Source organism: Marmota monax, unplaced genomic scaffold (genome assembly GCF_021218885.2).
Source record: "Marmota monax isolate L192 unplaced genomic scaffold, Marmota_monax_Labrador192_F-V1.1 WCK01_AAM20220418_F8-fsc00133, whole genome shotgun sequence".
Lineage (NCBI taxonomy): Eukaryota > Metazoa > Chordata > Mammalia > Rodentia > Sciuridae > Marmota > Marmota monax.
The window spans coordinates 3,519,811-3,536,567 of NW_026694821.1; the positions used below are offsets into that span (position 1 = coordinate 3,519,811).

General features: G+C 55.7%; 1 protein-coding gene across 1 annotated transcript; it reads left to right on the forward strand.

The window, feature by feature from the left end:
• The first annotated feature begins 2,108 nt into the window (after positions 1–2,108).
• Positions 2,109–15,408, forward strand: Aqp1 (aquaporin 1 (Colton blood group)). Its single transcript, XM_046426045.2, has 4 exons — positions 2,109–2,599; positions 11,831–11,995; positions 12,280–12,360; positions 13,399–15,408. Exons 1-4 carry the CDS (start codon positions 2,216–2,218, stop codon positions 13,576–13,578), a joined length of 810 nt encoding a protein of 269 aa, XP_046282001.1. The 5' UTR covers positions 2,109–2,215; the 3' UTR covers positions 13,579–15,408.
• Positions 15,409–16,757: the final 1,349 nt, after the last annotated feature.

The following is a 16,757-nucleotide window of genomic DNA, read 5'->3' on the forward strand; positions in this document are numbered from 1 at the left end:
AGGGTCAGATCTTAGCCCCTGCACTGAGTACATTGTGAAAGCTGAGAGGGAGCCCCTCAGTGGACAGAGTCAGAAGGAGAAATCCTAGGATCCTGAAGGGAAATGGTCCCATTTCAGAAGAGTCTGGCCTGAGGGGTGCCACAGTCCTCTGGGACTTACTAACATGTCCAGCAAATATCTGCTTAGCCTGAATACCTGCCTAGAAGGGGGAACAGGGTTGTCCTCTGAAGACTTGGCAAGAAGGAACCCCAGCCTACAAAGAGAGCGCTGGTTCGATGCCCCTGGAGCTGACCACAGAACATACTAGAGGGGCTGTGCCAAGGCACAGGGCCAGGGGCCAGGGGCAAGAGGAAGCCTCCCAGGGCATGGAATGCTGAGCCAGGGCTGCCCAGAATAAAGGATGTGGGGGAGGTTCCGGGAAGCGGCCCAGTGGGGTCAGCTCCCTCTCTCAGAGGGTTAATAAGCCACTGATTACCTCCGGCTGCCCAGGCTGCACGAGCAGACAGGGCCTGTGGCCTCTGCAGTGACATCCCTCCTCTTCTTTCTGGTCTCAGGGGCACTTAGGCGCATGGAGCTAAGCACAGGCTTCCCAGCTGGCCACCTGCTCCCACAGACACACCCCTGTGATCCCTGGCAGTTCACCCTGAGTGCCAGGGCTTCAGCCGGGCAGAAGAGTGGCCAGGGTCATTCTCTGCAGCACGGATCTTGGACAGGAGGCACACGGCCACCCATGTGTACCTCCCTGTCCTGCTTCTAAAGCATGTTGAACTCAGAGACATCCTTTCCCTCTGGTAAGTGGGCAGGAACCAATGCTCCTGATTAGGACTTGGTTGGGGGAGTGGGAGGAGAGGGGCCTCCCTGATGGCCAAGGAGGGACCCTCCCTGCGGGCCTGGCTTGCCTTCCATCATGCCTCCGCGTAAGGGTGCCTGGCTGGCTCTGTCGCAGAGTCCGGATCCTTGCTCAGTTCCTTGGCTGCCACTAGGTCTGCTGGCTGGGGACACACAGGGCACAGGCTGGATTGTGGGGTCTGCAGCACAGCTGCTCCCCTCCCGCTGCTAGGGGCTTGGATGGCGCTTCTCCTTCCTCTCATCTTCTTTCTGCTTCTTCTCGGCTCTGGGTCCAGCCCCATCTCTCTGCAAACTCATCTCCTGGCCTCCTGCTCTTCCTGTCTCAGCCCCGGCCTGTCTCCCTGCCTCTGCCCAGAGAGCTTTCTTTCTCTTCCACTTTAGTACAACTCTGTTCCCTGCTACTCTGACTTTCATATTCTCTCTCTCTCTCTCTCTCTCCTCCCCTCAGTCTGCATCTCCCAGTCTTTCCCTCTCTCTGGTTTCTGAACTGGGCTCTCGTTTTACTATCTCCTTGGTGACCTGCTAGCTCGATTGCCTATGAGAGGAAAGTTCTAAACTGTCCCCATTTTCCCCTACCTACCTTCAAACCATTGGTTCAAAGAGCTGGGTCTTCCCAATGTCCCTGTCTGTTTCAGGCCTGCTCTTGAGACAGCAGGGAGAGAGGCCAACAGACAAGCTCGCTGTACTTTTTCAGTCCCCATCAACTGCAACCTGGCTGGTGTGTGTGTGTGGGGGGACATCCCTAAAGTGATATGCAGTAGTTGGGCCCAAACTGGGGTGTGAAAGACCCAGACTGGATCCCCGGAGCGGCCAACTTCAGACTCTGTAATGCCACTCTGCGGTGGGATGGGGATTCCAGGCAGTCGGGATCTCGGTGCCCGCCTCCAGGGAGGGCAACGTCCACCCACTGAGTCCAGCCTGCCCACCCCGCCCCCTTTGGAGCCCCGGCTCTGCCCTCAGGCACCCCCTGAGCTTTGCACACTGGGCGGGGACACCTGGATTTCTCTGGCCCCCTGAGTGGGGCCAGCTTGGAGGAATTTCCCAAAGCCTATTAGAGCAACGACTGCCTCCTGCCTGCCTCCTCTGGCTGGGCAGGGCTGAGGGCGGAGGGAGAAAGGGAGGGAGGGAGGGGGAGAGGAGGAAGGGAAAAAGTTGGCAGGCGGACAGCAGAGCCCTGTCTGCATCCATCGCAGAGAGGAGGCCCGTGCGGTGTGGGGCGGGCCAGGAGCAAGGAGAGGCCTTCCTCCCTTTGTGCTCCCCCCGCCCCCCCAGCCCTATAAATAGGCCCAGCCCAGGCTGTGGCTCAGCCCTTGGAGGGAGTTGAGCACCAGGCAGCCAGCGGTCTCCGGCCAAGCCCCCTGCCAGCATGGCCAGTGAGTTCAAGAAGAAGATCTTCTGGAGGGCCGTGGTGGCTGAGTTCCTGGCCATGACCCTCTTTGTCTTCATCAGCATTGGTTCGGCCCTGGGCTTCAATTACCCAGTGAGGGGGAACCAGACGGCGGTCCAGGACAACGTGAAGGTGTCACTGGCCTTCGGGCTGAGCATCGCTACTCTGGCCCAAAGTGTGGGCCACATCAGCGGTGCCCACCTCAACCCAGCCGTTACACTGGGGCTGCTGCTCAGCTGCCAGATCAGCATCTTCCGGGCGGTCATGTACATCATCGCCCAGTGCGTGGGGGCCATCGTCGCCACTGCCATCCTCTCGGGCATCACCTCTTCCCTGCCTGACAACTCGCTTGGCCGCAATGATGTGAGTGGGGGACCCCAGGCTGGGGGTGGTTCTAGAATGGTGCAGAGCAGGTACTGGTGCCATCCTCTACCCATTGCGCAGATGGGGACACTGAAGAATGGAGAGGACAAGAGGTTGCTGGAGGTCATGTAGAGAGCTGGGGCTGGAACTCAGCTATGTTGCGGCCCAGGACATGTTTTCTGCCAAGCACTGTGGGAATCAGAGAGCCAGAGAAAAATGTCGTGCCAAAGTCCCCTGCAGAGACCTTAGTGTGAGGAATGAGCTCTGAAGGCAGCTAACTTCAGGCTGTAGTTCTTCAACCCTTGACTGTAGTTTCTTGGCCCTCCTCAGTCCGGCCTGGGCAGCTGCTCCCCTCTCTGTAGCCCTGCACCTGGGCAAACTCTACCTGGCATCCCCAGCCAGGCTGAACGAGACGTCTGCATGTCTGCAGCCAGTTCTGCAAGTGTGTGTGTAGGGCATCCTCAGGGAAGCCCCCCACACTCCCACAGGTCCCTAAATCAACTTCCCCTAGGAAGCAGGGCAAGCGCCCCTTTCCATTCCTCTGCCCCTGGGAATCCGGGAAAGATAAAGGAATGAAAACTCTCCTAGGGTCTGTTTGCAGGTCGTTTTCCTGGATGGCAGTGAGGGTAGAAGGCAGGGCTGGCCCCACAGTTCCTGGGTGCTGAGGGGTGTGGCATATGTGTTTGTGTATGTAAAGTTGCAGGTGTGCATGTGTCTGTGGGCATGGGTCTCTGAGCCTGTGTAAGCTGTGTGCACATTTGTGTGTGGGAGTGAGTGTGTAACAGCATGTGCCTGTTGCTCCTGGCTTGGAGGACAAACAGATGTTAGCAACTGGGTGGCAGTTGCTGAAAATAATCACTCCCGGCTACTTAGCACAGCTAAGTGGCTGTTGGTGGCGGCTGCCTGCTGTCACAGACCTGGGCTTTTCCAGCTCCTCAGCCAAGTGCAAACACTGAGTGCCCTTGGGCCTCAACAGGGGACAGTTTGGCCTGTGTGGCTGCTAAGGCTTGAGGGATGTCTCTGAGGCAAGTAGGCAGTGGGTGGGGGGCACCCTCGCAGGAGGGAAAGAGATTCGGAGCAGAGAGGAGGAACTCAGGATAGAGGAATGAGGCTGCGGGGCTCAGCAGGGCAGGCAGCAGGTGCAGGATGTCGGGAGACAGCAAGGGCTCCTTGGAGATGGCAGCGGGCAATTACAGTCCTCTTGTGTCCCAGTCAAAGTTCAGGTCTTGGTGCCAGCAGCCAGGGAGGCTGGGTTAAAGTCTGGTGCAGAGGGAACTGGCGTGGCCCTGCCGTGGGGGATTAGCACTTCTTGTGTCACAGTGACACCTCACCAGCCCTCTTTTGAGCCAACCTCTGCTCAGCCCAAGATTGAAGATTAGCTCTGCAACTGGAGTTTAGACTTTAGCCAGGGAAGATGTGGCTGCAGCAGGTGTAAGGAATGGAGCTGGGGGAGGCTATGCCCCTCCAGGCTTCTGTCTCTCCAGCAGGAGCAGAGATGGGTGACCTCGGGTGCACAGGGTCAAGTTCATGCTGGGTAGGATGGATGTAGGCCCCACCCTTTTGCTTCTCCGAACTCAAGGTCCAGGCAGGACCCACAGAGTGGCTGGAGAAGGCTTTGCATCTCTAGTATGGGCATCTGAGGCAGGGGCAGGAGGGTGGGGTCCCTTATGCCCTCTCTGGCCTCCATTTTCCAGAGTCACCTCAATACCTGGGCTGGGCAGGTTGCAGATGGAGGAGAAAATGGAGCAGCCTCATGTGTGGGGCCCCATGTTGGGCTAGGAGGCAGGTGCCCTGGGTTTAAGTCCTGTCTGCTACTAACTGGTTGAGTTTCCTTGGAACTGACGTCCTAAGGCTCAAGAAGGAGCCTCGGTCTGGTAACATCATTGGCTGTGCCCAGGCTAACTGTTTCATGTTGGCTTAAGCTAATCACCCAGCCCAGGAGGGTTTGGTTAAGAGGAACCCCCTCAGGGTCAGTGCTGAATGTAAGGGGACTAGTCATTGTTGTGGGGATCTGGTGCTGCCTTGTTCAGACAATGGTCTTGGGGGTTCAGGAACACACGTCTAGGCTTAGAAACAGAGAAGGAATGCCCTCCCCAAAGAGTTTCCCCCCAACACTGGCCCTGGGGTCTGGCGGAGTCTTGGTGGCCTCCCTGACTCCAGAGGGTCAGAGCACAGTCATTAGAGCAGGTGACACACTCTTTCCTCCATGCCCCCGGGGAGGCTCTAGCAGCCCCTCTGTTCCCTGGCTCCACCCTGGCCAAACCTGGGTGGGGTAAGTGGTTGGCATGGAGATTTCCAAAGAAAATAGGGGAAAAAATGTGGCAGGAAGTGGTTGGGGTGAGTCAGGGGGTGTCCTCCGGGGACAACTTTCTCAATTGAGTCAGGGCTCAGTATATACCCTAGAAAGACCACAGCCTCCATCCAGCCTGTAGGGTCCTGGCTGGTCCTAAAAGCCAAGCCCCAATTTTGGCTAAGGGTGAGTAACTCTGAGGCTGACAGTTACCCTGGCCTGTCTCTGCCCTGACCCCGTCACTAACACCTATGTAAACCTTCACAACTAACTAGGCCTAGGTGACCCTGGTTCTGATCCATGATGGGACACAGCAGGGCGTAGCTGGCTTGGGAAGTGGAGGATGCCGAGGGCCTACAGCACTGGCCAGCTGTTTCCATTTTTCCCCTCCCGCCAGCTCCCTGCAGCTGGGGTTGCTAGGTGCAAGTGCGGGGCTGGGTCAGCCAGAGCCCACAGGCCTGGGGCAAGATAAGCCCTGTGCACAGCTGCCTATGATAGAGGGCAGCAGGCAGGTGTGATAAGAGGTGTCAAGGCGGGCCTGGGAACTTTTGAACTGGTGGGAGGATCAGGAGGGCTTCAGGGAGGAGGAGCCCCATGAACTTAAATGTGGAGATCTCCCCAGAGAGGGAAGGAACTCTAGGTAGAGAACTGTGTGTGCTCAGGCAAGGGGGCAGTGGAGGCCATGGCTTGGGAGCATTGGGTGTGGCCAGACTGGGGGTCAGAGTTGGAGTCTGGGGTTCCAGAGAGTGGTGGGCTCCAGATTGAGGCCAGGGTCTGACAGCATGTAGAGGGACTGCATTCCCAGAGCCTGTGAGTTCAGCCACCCTGGAGGCTCAGGCAGAGGGAAAACCTAACTTCTTTGGGACCATCTCTCAGCTCTGCTGATTTGGGGCCTAAGTGCTTGGAAAATGCTTCCACCTGTTGCTTCAGGGCCTCAGTCCTAAATGCCTCCTCTTCCCCAGGGTCCTGGGCCTCAGTTTCTCCAGCGAGGCCCCTGCTGCTTCCTCCAGGGCTTAGGTGTGGGCTGCAGAAAGGAAAACCAGAGTTCTAATGATCCTGCCCGGGAGAGGCTGGGGGCTGGCTGATGGTGCCCTAGCTGGGACGTATAATTACTGTTTCCAGCCAGAACCAGATGAGGGGGAGGGCATGGAGAGGTAGGAGCTTTGCGGCGGAGACTTCCCTCACTGTGGAAAATTCTGAGGCTGTCTCCCCCAGTAGAGCCCTCCCAGCAGCCTGGCCAATGCCAGTGTCACCCACCTGGATGCTTGGCCCTAACTAGGCTCACCCCGGGAGCCCCCATCCAAAGGGGCAATGCTCAGAGAGGGCACCCCACCCACTGGGGTGCCTTGTTAGGGGAGAACTTGCCCCCACCTCTCCCTTGGACCCCAGCCCCCTCTGCAGGTCAGGCAAGCTTCCAGAAGTGTGGGGTGGGGCTATAAGCTCATCACAATCCAACTTGGCAGTCCGGCCCAGCCAGACCTCAGGGCCCAGAGAGAGCCCCCACTTTGTCTAGGGCCCCACCCAGCAGGGATCGTCCAGCATTAGCCCACTAGGCCTTTCCCCAGGCAGATCCTGGGAGCTGGCTAGGGAGCTGTCCTGAAGGTGAAGGAGTCTTGGGTTCTTGCTGGCAGAGGCTCCCTGGGGTCCCTGAACCCTACCCTGTAGGAGCACCAGTGAATCTGGGGTCTTCCAAGCAGCTGAGATTGGAGCCTCACACTTGAAAATATGGACAGGAAAATGTTCCTGAGACCCTATGGGTGGTCAGGGTCCCCTCAGTCAGGCCTCTCCCTGGGGACGGGAGGAACTCCTCCCCTGCAGTGGCATGGTGCTCAGGGACATAGGGAGGAACTGTCTGCACTCATCTAAGTTACTGTCCAGTGAGGTGGGCACACCCCAAGGCTGGAGCCCACAACTCAAAGATGGCAGAAAAGGCTGGAAATGTTTGTTCTCCACCCCTGTAGCAGTTCCTCTCAGTGCCTGACATTCCAGTCAGGGATCCTTTCAGCAGCAGGTTTCTGCTCAGTGTAAAGAAGAATTAGTTTTCATTTGGGAAGCAGCTGCTTCTAAGTTAATAAGCTCCCTGTCCCCAGGGGTGGGCAAGATGAATCTTCTCAGCAGGGAGGTTGCTCTGGAGGTGCCTGGTTTGCAGAGCTACAGTGGAGTGGCAGGGAGGTTCTGTGACATAGGATCTGGGCTATGTCTGAGACCCGCAGAGGGGTCCTGCACTCAGGTTTCTGAATCTTGGCCTGGAGGGTGCCAGCCCGAGGTCAAGAGGGAGAAATCCTAGAGACTGCCTGGGGCTCCGGCCTGAGCCAAGGCCTCCATTTTACTACTGGGGAAACTGAGGCCCATAGATGCATGGAGACCAGTCAAGTTGCTCAGGGGGTTATGTCAGGGCAGGACCGTCCCTCCCGCCTCCTGCCTCTCTGTCCTTGATTGTTTTCGCTGCCTGGTGCACACACTCATGCCGCACAAATATACACACTAGTACATATGCATGTGGCACACACGGGGGGCACACAGGAGACTCACGGATGGATGTCCCATTCAGGCCCTGGGATCCTGGGGGGGGGGAGGGTTCTTCAGTGGAGCCTCTTCCTCTCCCTGCCCTGGAGTAAGGAAAAGGAGGAGGGAGGGAAGGGGGAAGCCATAGCTTTGTTTATTGTTTCTTGTCAGGAAGATGAAATGGCTTATGGGAGCATATAAAGGGCCCTTTGAGACTTGCTGCTTCTCACTTAAGGGGGCTCCTTCCCTTCCCCATCATCCACCTCCCCAGCCATTAGTGGCACCTGCAGTGTGTAAGTGTCACCAGACATGCATGCAAACACACGGTGCTGCCACCTGGGACCTCACACTGTGCAGACCCCTGCCATGCAGAGCGTGTCTGGCTAAGAGCTGGTGTCGTGTATGACGTGGTTCAGGGATGGGTCAGGCACACTTGGCCAGTACCTGACCAGTTGGTCTAAATGTTCCTTGTGGGCTTAAATAAAGTGCTTATCCTCTAATTTGGGGGAGCGGGTTTTTTTCTCTATTCCTTAGATCAAGCTTGTTAATTCTGTTCAATTCCTCCCTGTTCCTGTTATTAGCATTTTTGGATGGCTTTGTTCTCCAAATTTCTACGGGAGGATCGTTAAATTTTTTCACTCTGTGAGTGGATCAATCCAATGCTCCTTGTCATTCTGTCAATCTTTCCATTGTTTATTTTTAGGCCACAGTGTTTAGGGCACACAGGATTATGGATTTTTGTAGTTCTTTGACAGATTTTTTTAATTTAATTATTATGTAATAAATCTCTCATGCTTTAACAAAAAAGAGAGAGACTCATCCCTGGACACGTGGTTCTCAGTAGATACAGCAGACACTAATCAACAAAGACACACAGAGCACACGAAGCCATGGACACCCCCATATGCACGTGTGAACACTCACAGAGGTGGCACCGTAGGGCCCACAAGGCTCCCCTCCCTTCCCAGTGCTGAATCCTGCAGGCTCTGGGCGGGTAGAAGAGGCTTCTGTGTCTCCAGTTCTCTTTTCTTCGAGAGCAAATGCTCAGAGCCTGAGCCAGGTCTGGCTCCGAAGCCTGCTGCTTCCCAGGGATGGGGTGCCAGGGTACCCAGGCCAAGTTGGGTGCTCTGGGTCTTAAAAGCTACCCTGTCGGCCTGCCCATGGGTGGCAGGGAGGGTTCTGATCCCATTTCATGGTGAGGTCAGTCTTGGGCTGTTCTGGAGCCTGGGACACACTGGCAGTCTGTGGAACTAGCTTCCCAGCCCAAGCAAGGAACAACCAGCTCTCTCGATGGCCAGCCAGCTGCCTAAGAGTGTGGAGTGGCACCTGCAGGGGGTGAGGATCCTGGCTTTGCTTTCACCTCCCCGGGCCTCCACCTCCCCTCTGTCATCTCGCTGAGCCTCTGCACACACCAACTCATAAGGCCCCAGAGTCCAGTGATGGCTCTATCTTCTTCCAGCTAGAAAGCAAACACAGGTCCTGCATCCAGAGAATTCCCTGGAGCCAGTCTGCCTCTAGAGAAGCTGGGAGGTCCAGAAAACTAGACTTTTCTGCCACTTCTGTGAACACACATGGAGCTCCCCTCAGCTGGTTTGGGCAGGGCGCTGATGGAGCTCCCAACCAGAAGGAGATAATACACCCACCCCCTCCCTGGGGAACACTGGCTTCTCTTCCCAGGATGTGCAGAGTTCAATGAGGACATGGCAGCATGGGGCCAAAGTTAATTCCAGCCTGGGACCCTGGAAAGCCTTCCAAGGCTTGGAGCTGCTGGTTCTGAACGGGGCCCAGAATGATGAGCTGACACGGGTTCTAGGCTTGGTTGGAGAGTTTGTATATTTCTGACACTTCTGAAGAATGGTGTGGATTATTCTGTTATTCATACTGGCAGCCAGAAAACTGACTGTTAGGTTTTTACTTTAATCAATGTAATAGAAGAACCAGGCCAGGGAAAACTATGTGGGAATGTACAAACACACACACACACACACACACACTCACACACTTCCAATTACAAGTGACCACATATGATATTGGTCCTCTTTAAGCAATTGTTTCAAATTCAATGGGTTGAACACAGTCACCTAGGGCTCTAATCTTTTACCTGCTCTTTCCAGGACGTCAAGTTTCCATAAGCCTTTAACTGCCCCTTCCAATGATGAGTCATTAAGTTTTCCCAGATCTGATTAACTCAAGTGCATTCGGCAGTCGAAGAAAGGTTCAGCAGATATTGAAGGAATCAGGGGAGGCTTCCTGGTGGTGGCGGTGTGTTGGAAGAGGAAGGTGCCAGCCCTATGATTCTCCGTAGTCGGAAAGGGGGTTCCTTGTGGAGTTCACAGGCCAGGTGGCTGCCGCTTCAGAGCACTGGGCCTGGAACCAGAGCTGTTCTGCTCACTTAGCATGGAAAAGGCTGCCTTTGGGCAGGGCCAGGGACTCTCAGACCTGGTTAAGAACAGAGAAAGAGATAAGTGCATCTGTGAGAAGGGTGGGATGGGGAAGCACAGGAGCCACTTACAGCAATGTCTCCTTCATCCTCGAGGAAAGGCTGGTTTCAGGATTCCTGCCAGCTAGCAATTAGGCCGGCTCTGGAGAGCAGAGGCAGGAGCAAAAGAGGAGCCTGAAGTTCACAGTGGGCTCAGGCTCCCAGGGTGAGTGTGGATGAACCTGTCCTCACAGCTCCCCCCTGCCAAGCCATCCCAGCTCCGGGGAGGCCTGTCGGTAGTTCCAGCTACCCTCACTCCCATCTCTGTACCCCTGTGCAGGGCAGTCTTTTCCCCTCCTGCCTGTCCCCAAATCCTGTGGATATGATGAGAAAGAACCAGAGCAGGAGCCTCAACCACCACCACCCTGACCCCTCCTGCCTCTGCAGCCCTTTCGAATGTCGGAGAATGCCCCCATTGCCTTTGAGACTTCTCACGGCTCTAGAGGGGACCATTAGATCCATTTTGCAGATGCAGAAACTGACGACCAGAGAGAGTCGGTTCTTGCTCACATTGCCAGCAAGTAAAACAGCCAGACCCCGAACATGGGGCTTCTGCTCCCAACAGCAGACCTTGGGGTGGGAAGAGAAGTGGGCATTACCCTGAGGGCTGGCCAGCCAGAGGGGATGGAGCTCTGGGGTCAGCCAGAAAACACCTAGAGCTGGGGCTGTGAAGCAGGGGAGGGGATGTGAGTCATTCCCAGCCAGTGTTGCAGACAAAGGCGGGAAGAGAATTGTTCTTTGTGCGGTGGCCTCGGGCAGAGCTGGGAAAACCTCTGGAGTTGTGGAGGAGGTATGCCCCCCACCTAGGATTTTAGAGAATCCTGGGAGACACCCCCATGCTCTCAGGCTGGAAGCTAGGAGGTGAGACTTCCATCTCTGGCTTGTTTGGACAGAGCGGCCCAAGTGGCACATTTGGGCATCTTTGCAAGTGAGACTGTCAGCGTGGTCCACCTCTCTTGCGTGGGTGCACCTGGTCCCGGGAACCACCACATTTGGAATAGGTGCAGGGACTCCATGAAGAGGGGTCTTCCTGTGGCAGCTGCAGGGAGAGAGAGGGCTCCGATGACCTCATGGCAGCTTTTATTCTCTTCTTTTTCCATGAGTCATGTTTCTAAAAGTGGCCCAGGAGCAGTGGCAGCCAGACTGTAGTGGCGGGGGCCTATGTGGCCAAAGAGAGGGAAGGCAGGGCCAGGAAAGAGAGAGAGAGAGAGAGAGGAGAGAAGGAGGGACGAGAAGGGCAAGGCCAAAGGCAACAGGAGAGACAGGGAGTGGGACAGCCAACTAGAGAAAACTCTCAGCTGGGTGTGGTGGGACACGTCCTAATCCCAGCTACGCAGAGGCTGAGGCAGGAGGATTGCAAGTTCGAGGCTAGCCTCAGCAACTTAGTGAGACTGTCTCAAAATAAAATAACAGAAAGGGCTGGGGGTGAGGCTCTGTGATAAGTAGTCTCTGGTACTAAAACAAAACAACACTCTCCAAGCTCGGGGATTTTCTGATGTAGCAGGACATGGGGTAGAATGTTCTGGACTTTGGAGATGAAGCACTGTTCACAAGGCCCTCCTACCCACTTGCTTATCTTCTTCTATGAAAGTCCCTGATGGTCTTCCCCTGGACCTGGGACTCGCCCCTCGCCCCTCCCCATCCTTGGCTATTCGAGGATACAGGAGCCTGGAAGTCACTGATGCAGAGACCCTGCCCCACCCAGGCCTTGGGGCAGAGAAGGGCAGGGTCCAAAAGCACTGGGGCTGCTGAGCAGGAGCTTCATCAACAGTTGTGAGAGGGGACAAGGCCCTATTGCCACTACCTGCCCTGGTGCCTGGGTGGGGTCTGGCCCCTCTAGGCCCAGTGAGGAGCTGAGGTTCTGGTCTTTTGTGCCTGGTCCTGGGAGTCCTGGGGGTCTCCAGACACAGTTGCTGCCTGCCCTGCTCACTGGGCCTCCCTGCCCCTCTCCCTACAGCTGGCTATTGGTGTGAACTCAGGCCAGGGCCTGGGCATCGAGATCATCGGCACCCTGCAGCTGGTGCTGTGTGTGCTGGCCACCACCGACCGGAGGCGCCGTGACCTTGGTGGCTCAGCCCCCCTTGCCATCGGCCTCTCTGTAGCCCTGGGACACCTGCTGGCCGTAAGTGGGGAGCCTTCCCAGATGGGGTGGTGGTGGGGAGGGCAGGGCCAGGGCAGCTATGGGACCCCTGGGTGGAACTCCTGCCATGGGGTGAGGTGATGGGCAGTCCAGCTCTGGGGGTGCAGGTGCCCAGGAGAGGGACCTCCGACTCTCGTCCTTCCAGGTCTGATCATCCCTTCTTGCTGTACTTCCCTGATTGTTCTTTCTCTCTCTCTCTTCCCCCACTCACCTCTGACCTTGTCGCTTTCTTGGCTCCTCTGATTCGCCCCTCTCCTTCCCTGCAGATCGACTACACAGGCTGTGGCATCAATCCTGCCCGGTCCTTCGGCTCCGCCGTGCTCACCCACAACTTCAGCAATCACTGGGTAAGCCACCCACTTGCCAGGGAGGGTGGAGGAGGGTCTCATTTGGTGTCACATGGGGAGTCTGACCCTGCCTTTATGGTGTCCTTTCCCATCGCAGAGGCTCTGGGAGATATCCAGGGCAGAGGAAATCAGGAAACTGAGGCCTGAGATGAAGGGGTTGGTGGGATCAAATGGCAGAAGGATTTAGGCCCAGCCTCTGCTCTCCCGGCTTGGACCAGCCCCCAAGTCCTCTTAGCAGCATGGTGGGGAGCCTGGGGTTGAATCCCATTCCTGCTATTTTCTTTCTTTCTTTCTTTCTTTCTTTTGTACCAGGAATTGAACCCAGGGGTACTTACCCACTGAGCCACATCCCCAGTCCTTTTTTATATTTTATTTAGAGACAGGGTCTCACTGAGTTGCTTAGGGCCTTGCCAAGTTGTTAAGGCTGGCTTCCAATTCACGATCCTCCTGCCTCAGCCTTCCGAGCCATTGGAATCACAGGTGTGCACCACCACACCCGGCTCCATCTCGGCCACTTCTGATTCAGTGTGAGCTACCTTCTTAGTGCCTCGGTTTTTTGAGCTGTGAAGAGGGCATATGGTAGCTTCTCCCTGCCAGGGTCACCAGGAGCAGGGAAGGACTCCCTGTCTCTAAGCTGACCTCAGAACAAAGGAAGTGCTTTACAGTTTTAGCTCTAATTATTGCTGATGGGTGTGTTCCTGGCCAATCTTTTTTATTTTATTCTGTATCTGGGGCCCTTCTAAGGCTGGGGAGGTGGGCAATGAATGGCCTTCCTCAGGAAGTGTCTGGTACTGAGTCCCCACGAGGCAGGGGGCTGCCTGCTACCACACACCCTGGCCTGTGCTCATTCTGGGACACTGGAACGTCCCCAGGTTGGGATCAGCCCTGCCCACCTCTATCCTGGACACAGAAAGGAGAGAGCCCATCCACTGGGGTGGTGGGAGAGGATAACTCAGGAAAGCTTCCCAGGAGAGGGCCTTTGGTGGAGCTTCTGAGACCTGACCAGATGCCCACTGAACACATCTGCTCTGTTTCTAGATTTTCTGGGTGGGGCCATTCATCGGGGGAGCCCTGGCCGTGCTGATCTACGACTTCATCCTGGCCCCGCGCAGCAGTGAGCTCACAGACCGCATGAAGGTGTGGACCAGCGGCCAGGTGGAGGAGTATGACTTGGATGCCGACGACATCAACTCCAGGGTGGAGATGAAGCCCAAGTAGAGAGGGCCTGGCGCGGGCATCCGAGTGGGGGGTGGGGCAGGGACGGGCAGAGGGAGGGGAGGGCTGAGATCCATATCGTAGACACTCTGACAAGCTGGCCAAAGTCACTTCTCCAAACATCTGCTAGACCTGTAATGGTCAGGCCTCGTCTGGGGCATTTCTATTTCTTTCTTTCTCTGTTTCCTGGCCTCAGAGCTTCCTGGGGACCAGGTTTACCAATTCACCTACTCCCTCGATGCCACTGGAGGAGGTGAAAGAGAGGGACTCACCTGCTAGTTGTCCCCTCAGAGTGTGTTAGGAGGTGTGCCAGAAAGTCCCCCCTCATCCCAAAGTTGCTCACCACTCAGCTGCCGCAGGTGCCGAGTTTCCGCCATCATTGCCTAGTGCCTTGGGCACAGCCCTGCTGCTTCTCCCACGCACCTTGCCCCCCAGGGGTGCTTTGAGTGGGAAGAGATCTCAGTAGATGCAGTGGGGAGGGGAGAAGCTCCAGACAAGCTTTGCTTCTTTGGCGTGGCTTGCCCCAGGGCCTCCGCCTTGGACTTGCTGCCTGGCTGTGGGATTGTCCTTATCATAGGGCCTCAGTGATCTCTATCTGTGCAGTGGCAAGGACAGGGAGCACCGAGTGGGTTCTGTAAGGGTAGAACCCCATGGGTTCTAGAAGGCATTGTCTAGACCAGAGCATCACTTCAGCTACTTGCCCTATGCCCTTTCCCCGAGTCCAAGCCGGGTCCACATGTCTGTGTGCTGTATGCAGGTGCAGGCAAGCTTTGAAGGAAAGAGGGACAGATAGTCCAGGTCATTGGAAATGCTTGTTCCCCATGGAAGAGTGTCCCCATGCAGGGTCAGCTGTTACAGAATGAAGACCTGGAGAGGGTGAAGGAAGAGTGCCCGTGTTCCCTATTGGGTTTCAGTTGGTCTTTCCAAGTACCCCAGTATTGACTGGATCATTATGTCACCTCTTCACTTTCTCTTGCCAGTGTCGACACAGGAGAACATCATGTGGGTGGGGGCTTCGTTAAGAGCACTTGGGTTTTCCAAGCCTTGAGGATGGAATGATCCCGATGTGGAGGCAGATTCCCTTGGTGGACTCAGGGTTTGCAAGTCCCACTGATCCTGAGCAGGGACGACAATGCCCTCCCTTGTACATGAGCTTGTAATTAAAGGCATTGTGGGCAGCTGGGTGACCCACACAGGCATGCTGTGTGACCCCAAGCCACTGCCTTTCTTCCCTGTTGGCCTGGAGGACAGAGGTCAGCCTTGACCTGATAGCTCCTACTATAGCTCCAGGACAGTCAGAGCAGAGTCTTTTGGGGACCTGAGTCCATTCAATCCCACCGGGAACAAAGAAGTTTCACCACTGTGCCCTTAGCCATGATGCCAAAGGAAACCAAGAGACACAATTATGCAGGTATTTAGAAGCAGCAGGATTACCAAGAGGCCCTTAGTGTCCACCAACACATCACATCTGAACACTCTCTTCTTCATCCCCTAACAGGAACCTTTAAACAATTTAATAGATAAGGAAACTGAGGCCGCAGGTCCTACAGCTAGATAATGATTTGGTCATCCTTGCAACCAAGGCCATGTCTGGCTACTCCCTGGACTGTAAGGTGGACTCCTCTTATTCTCAGCTTCTCAGTTTGTGCCTGGGCAATGGCCAGGGACCAGGAGGGGTGAGGGTTGTGATGGTGGGGAGGGACAGACCCACCCCTGCCTGGTTCTGTCTGCTACATGTCAGGACCTTGCATCTGTCTGCTCTGCATATATGTCTCTTTGGAATTGGAATCTTATTATATGTTAAGAAAATAAAGGAAAATGACTTGTAAGGTCTTCTGACTTCCTGTAGTCTGTTTTGTTTTGTTTTGTTTTGGTGCCGTGTCCCTGCAGGGCTTCTCTGAGTTTGTGAGGAGACTGGTCCCACTGCTAGGGACCCATCCTGCCCTCCTGCCCTCAGAATCCTTGGTCTCAGGGATGGACATGACTTTACCACAGGACCTCCTCAAAGGGACCCAGAGTTTCTCTGCCACAAACAGGGAGACTTCAGGGGCCACAGGGTTGACTTTGAAGTTCTGGGGGCAGCTGAGGGGGGCAGGGGTTCTGACCAGTTAAATGGAAGCCATTTGGGGTTCTGGAGGACAGAAGGGATGGAGAAAGCAAGACTGAAGTCTGACAGTCCTATGAGCCCTCTCTATTCTCCTCAGATGAGGGCCCAGGAAACAGCAGTCTGCCAGACCACTCTTCTCCTTCCCTTGGCCTCTCTTGAGACCCCCACCTGCACCTGTGCTATGTCCTGGGCCCACAGTCTCTGCCCCAGAGAGCTGGGGCCCGTGGGTGAGAGACTGGCTCATCAGGGTCAGAAGATATCAGTGCTACGTTGAGCTGAGACCCGGTTCCTCCCATCCCCACCCCTACCACACACACATGCTTAGGCCTATTTTCTCAAAGGGGGCCAAATCTACTGAAAAATTAAATGCCTGGCAATAGGAAACAGGCAATGGGGCAGCTTGAGGCTTCCTCTGAGGCTCAGAGTCTGAAAGGCTCTAAGAACCATCAACCTCATGAAAATCTCTGTAGGCACATGGGCATGTATCACCATGGGTAGAGATCCGTGGTGGCTCCTGCCTCCCTCTGTGGAGGGCTTGGCTGATGACATTAGGGAGAGTTGGTCAGGTAGAGCCAGGATCACCCCAGGGAGGGCTGAGACAGCGTGGTTGCAACAGGCTTTCTTATTTCGGTGCACACTGGGTCGCTGGGCTGTCACAGCCTGTGCAAACTGCCCCAGTTTCTCCCAGGTGGAAGATGGGCTGGTGTGAATGGGAGAGGCACCATCGGGTTGCAGAGCACTGTAGAAGCTAGTGCCCTGCAACCTGGCCCTGCCTGTCAGGCTGTGCCGAGTCTCTCACAGCCCTTCCTGGCTTGTCTCCTTGTGTTGCCCTCTCCTCCCTCCCACTGTGAGGGTCTCGGCTACCTCAACCCTCACCCCTGCACATGCACCCCAGCTCCACCTTAATCCCTCCTCCATGCCACAGGAGAGCCTTTCTTATTGCATTGCTTCTAGGAGTTATGTCTTCTAGAATTCTAGACTCCAGAGGTAGGGCCTGAAGAAGAGGCCGGGAAGTGGTGTTTCAGGCGTTCCTACTGTGTGTGAGGAACCTCCCAGTGATATAACGTGCATTGTC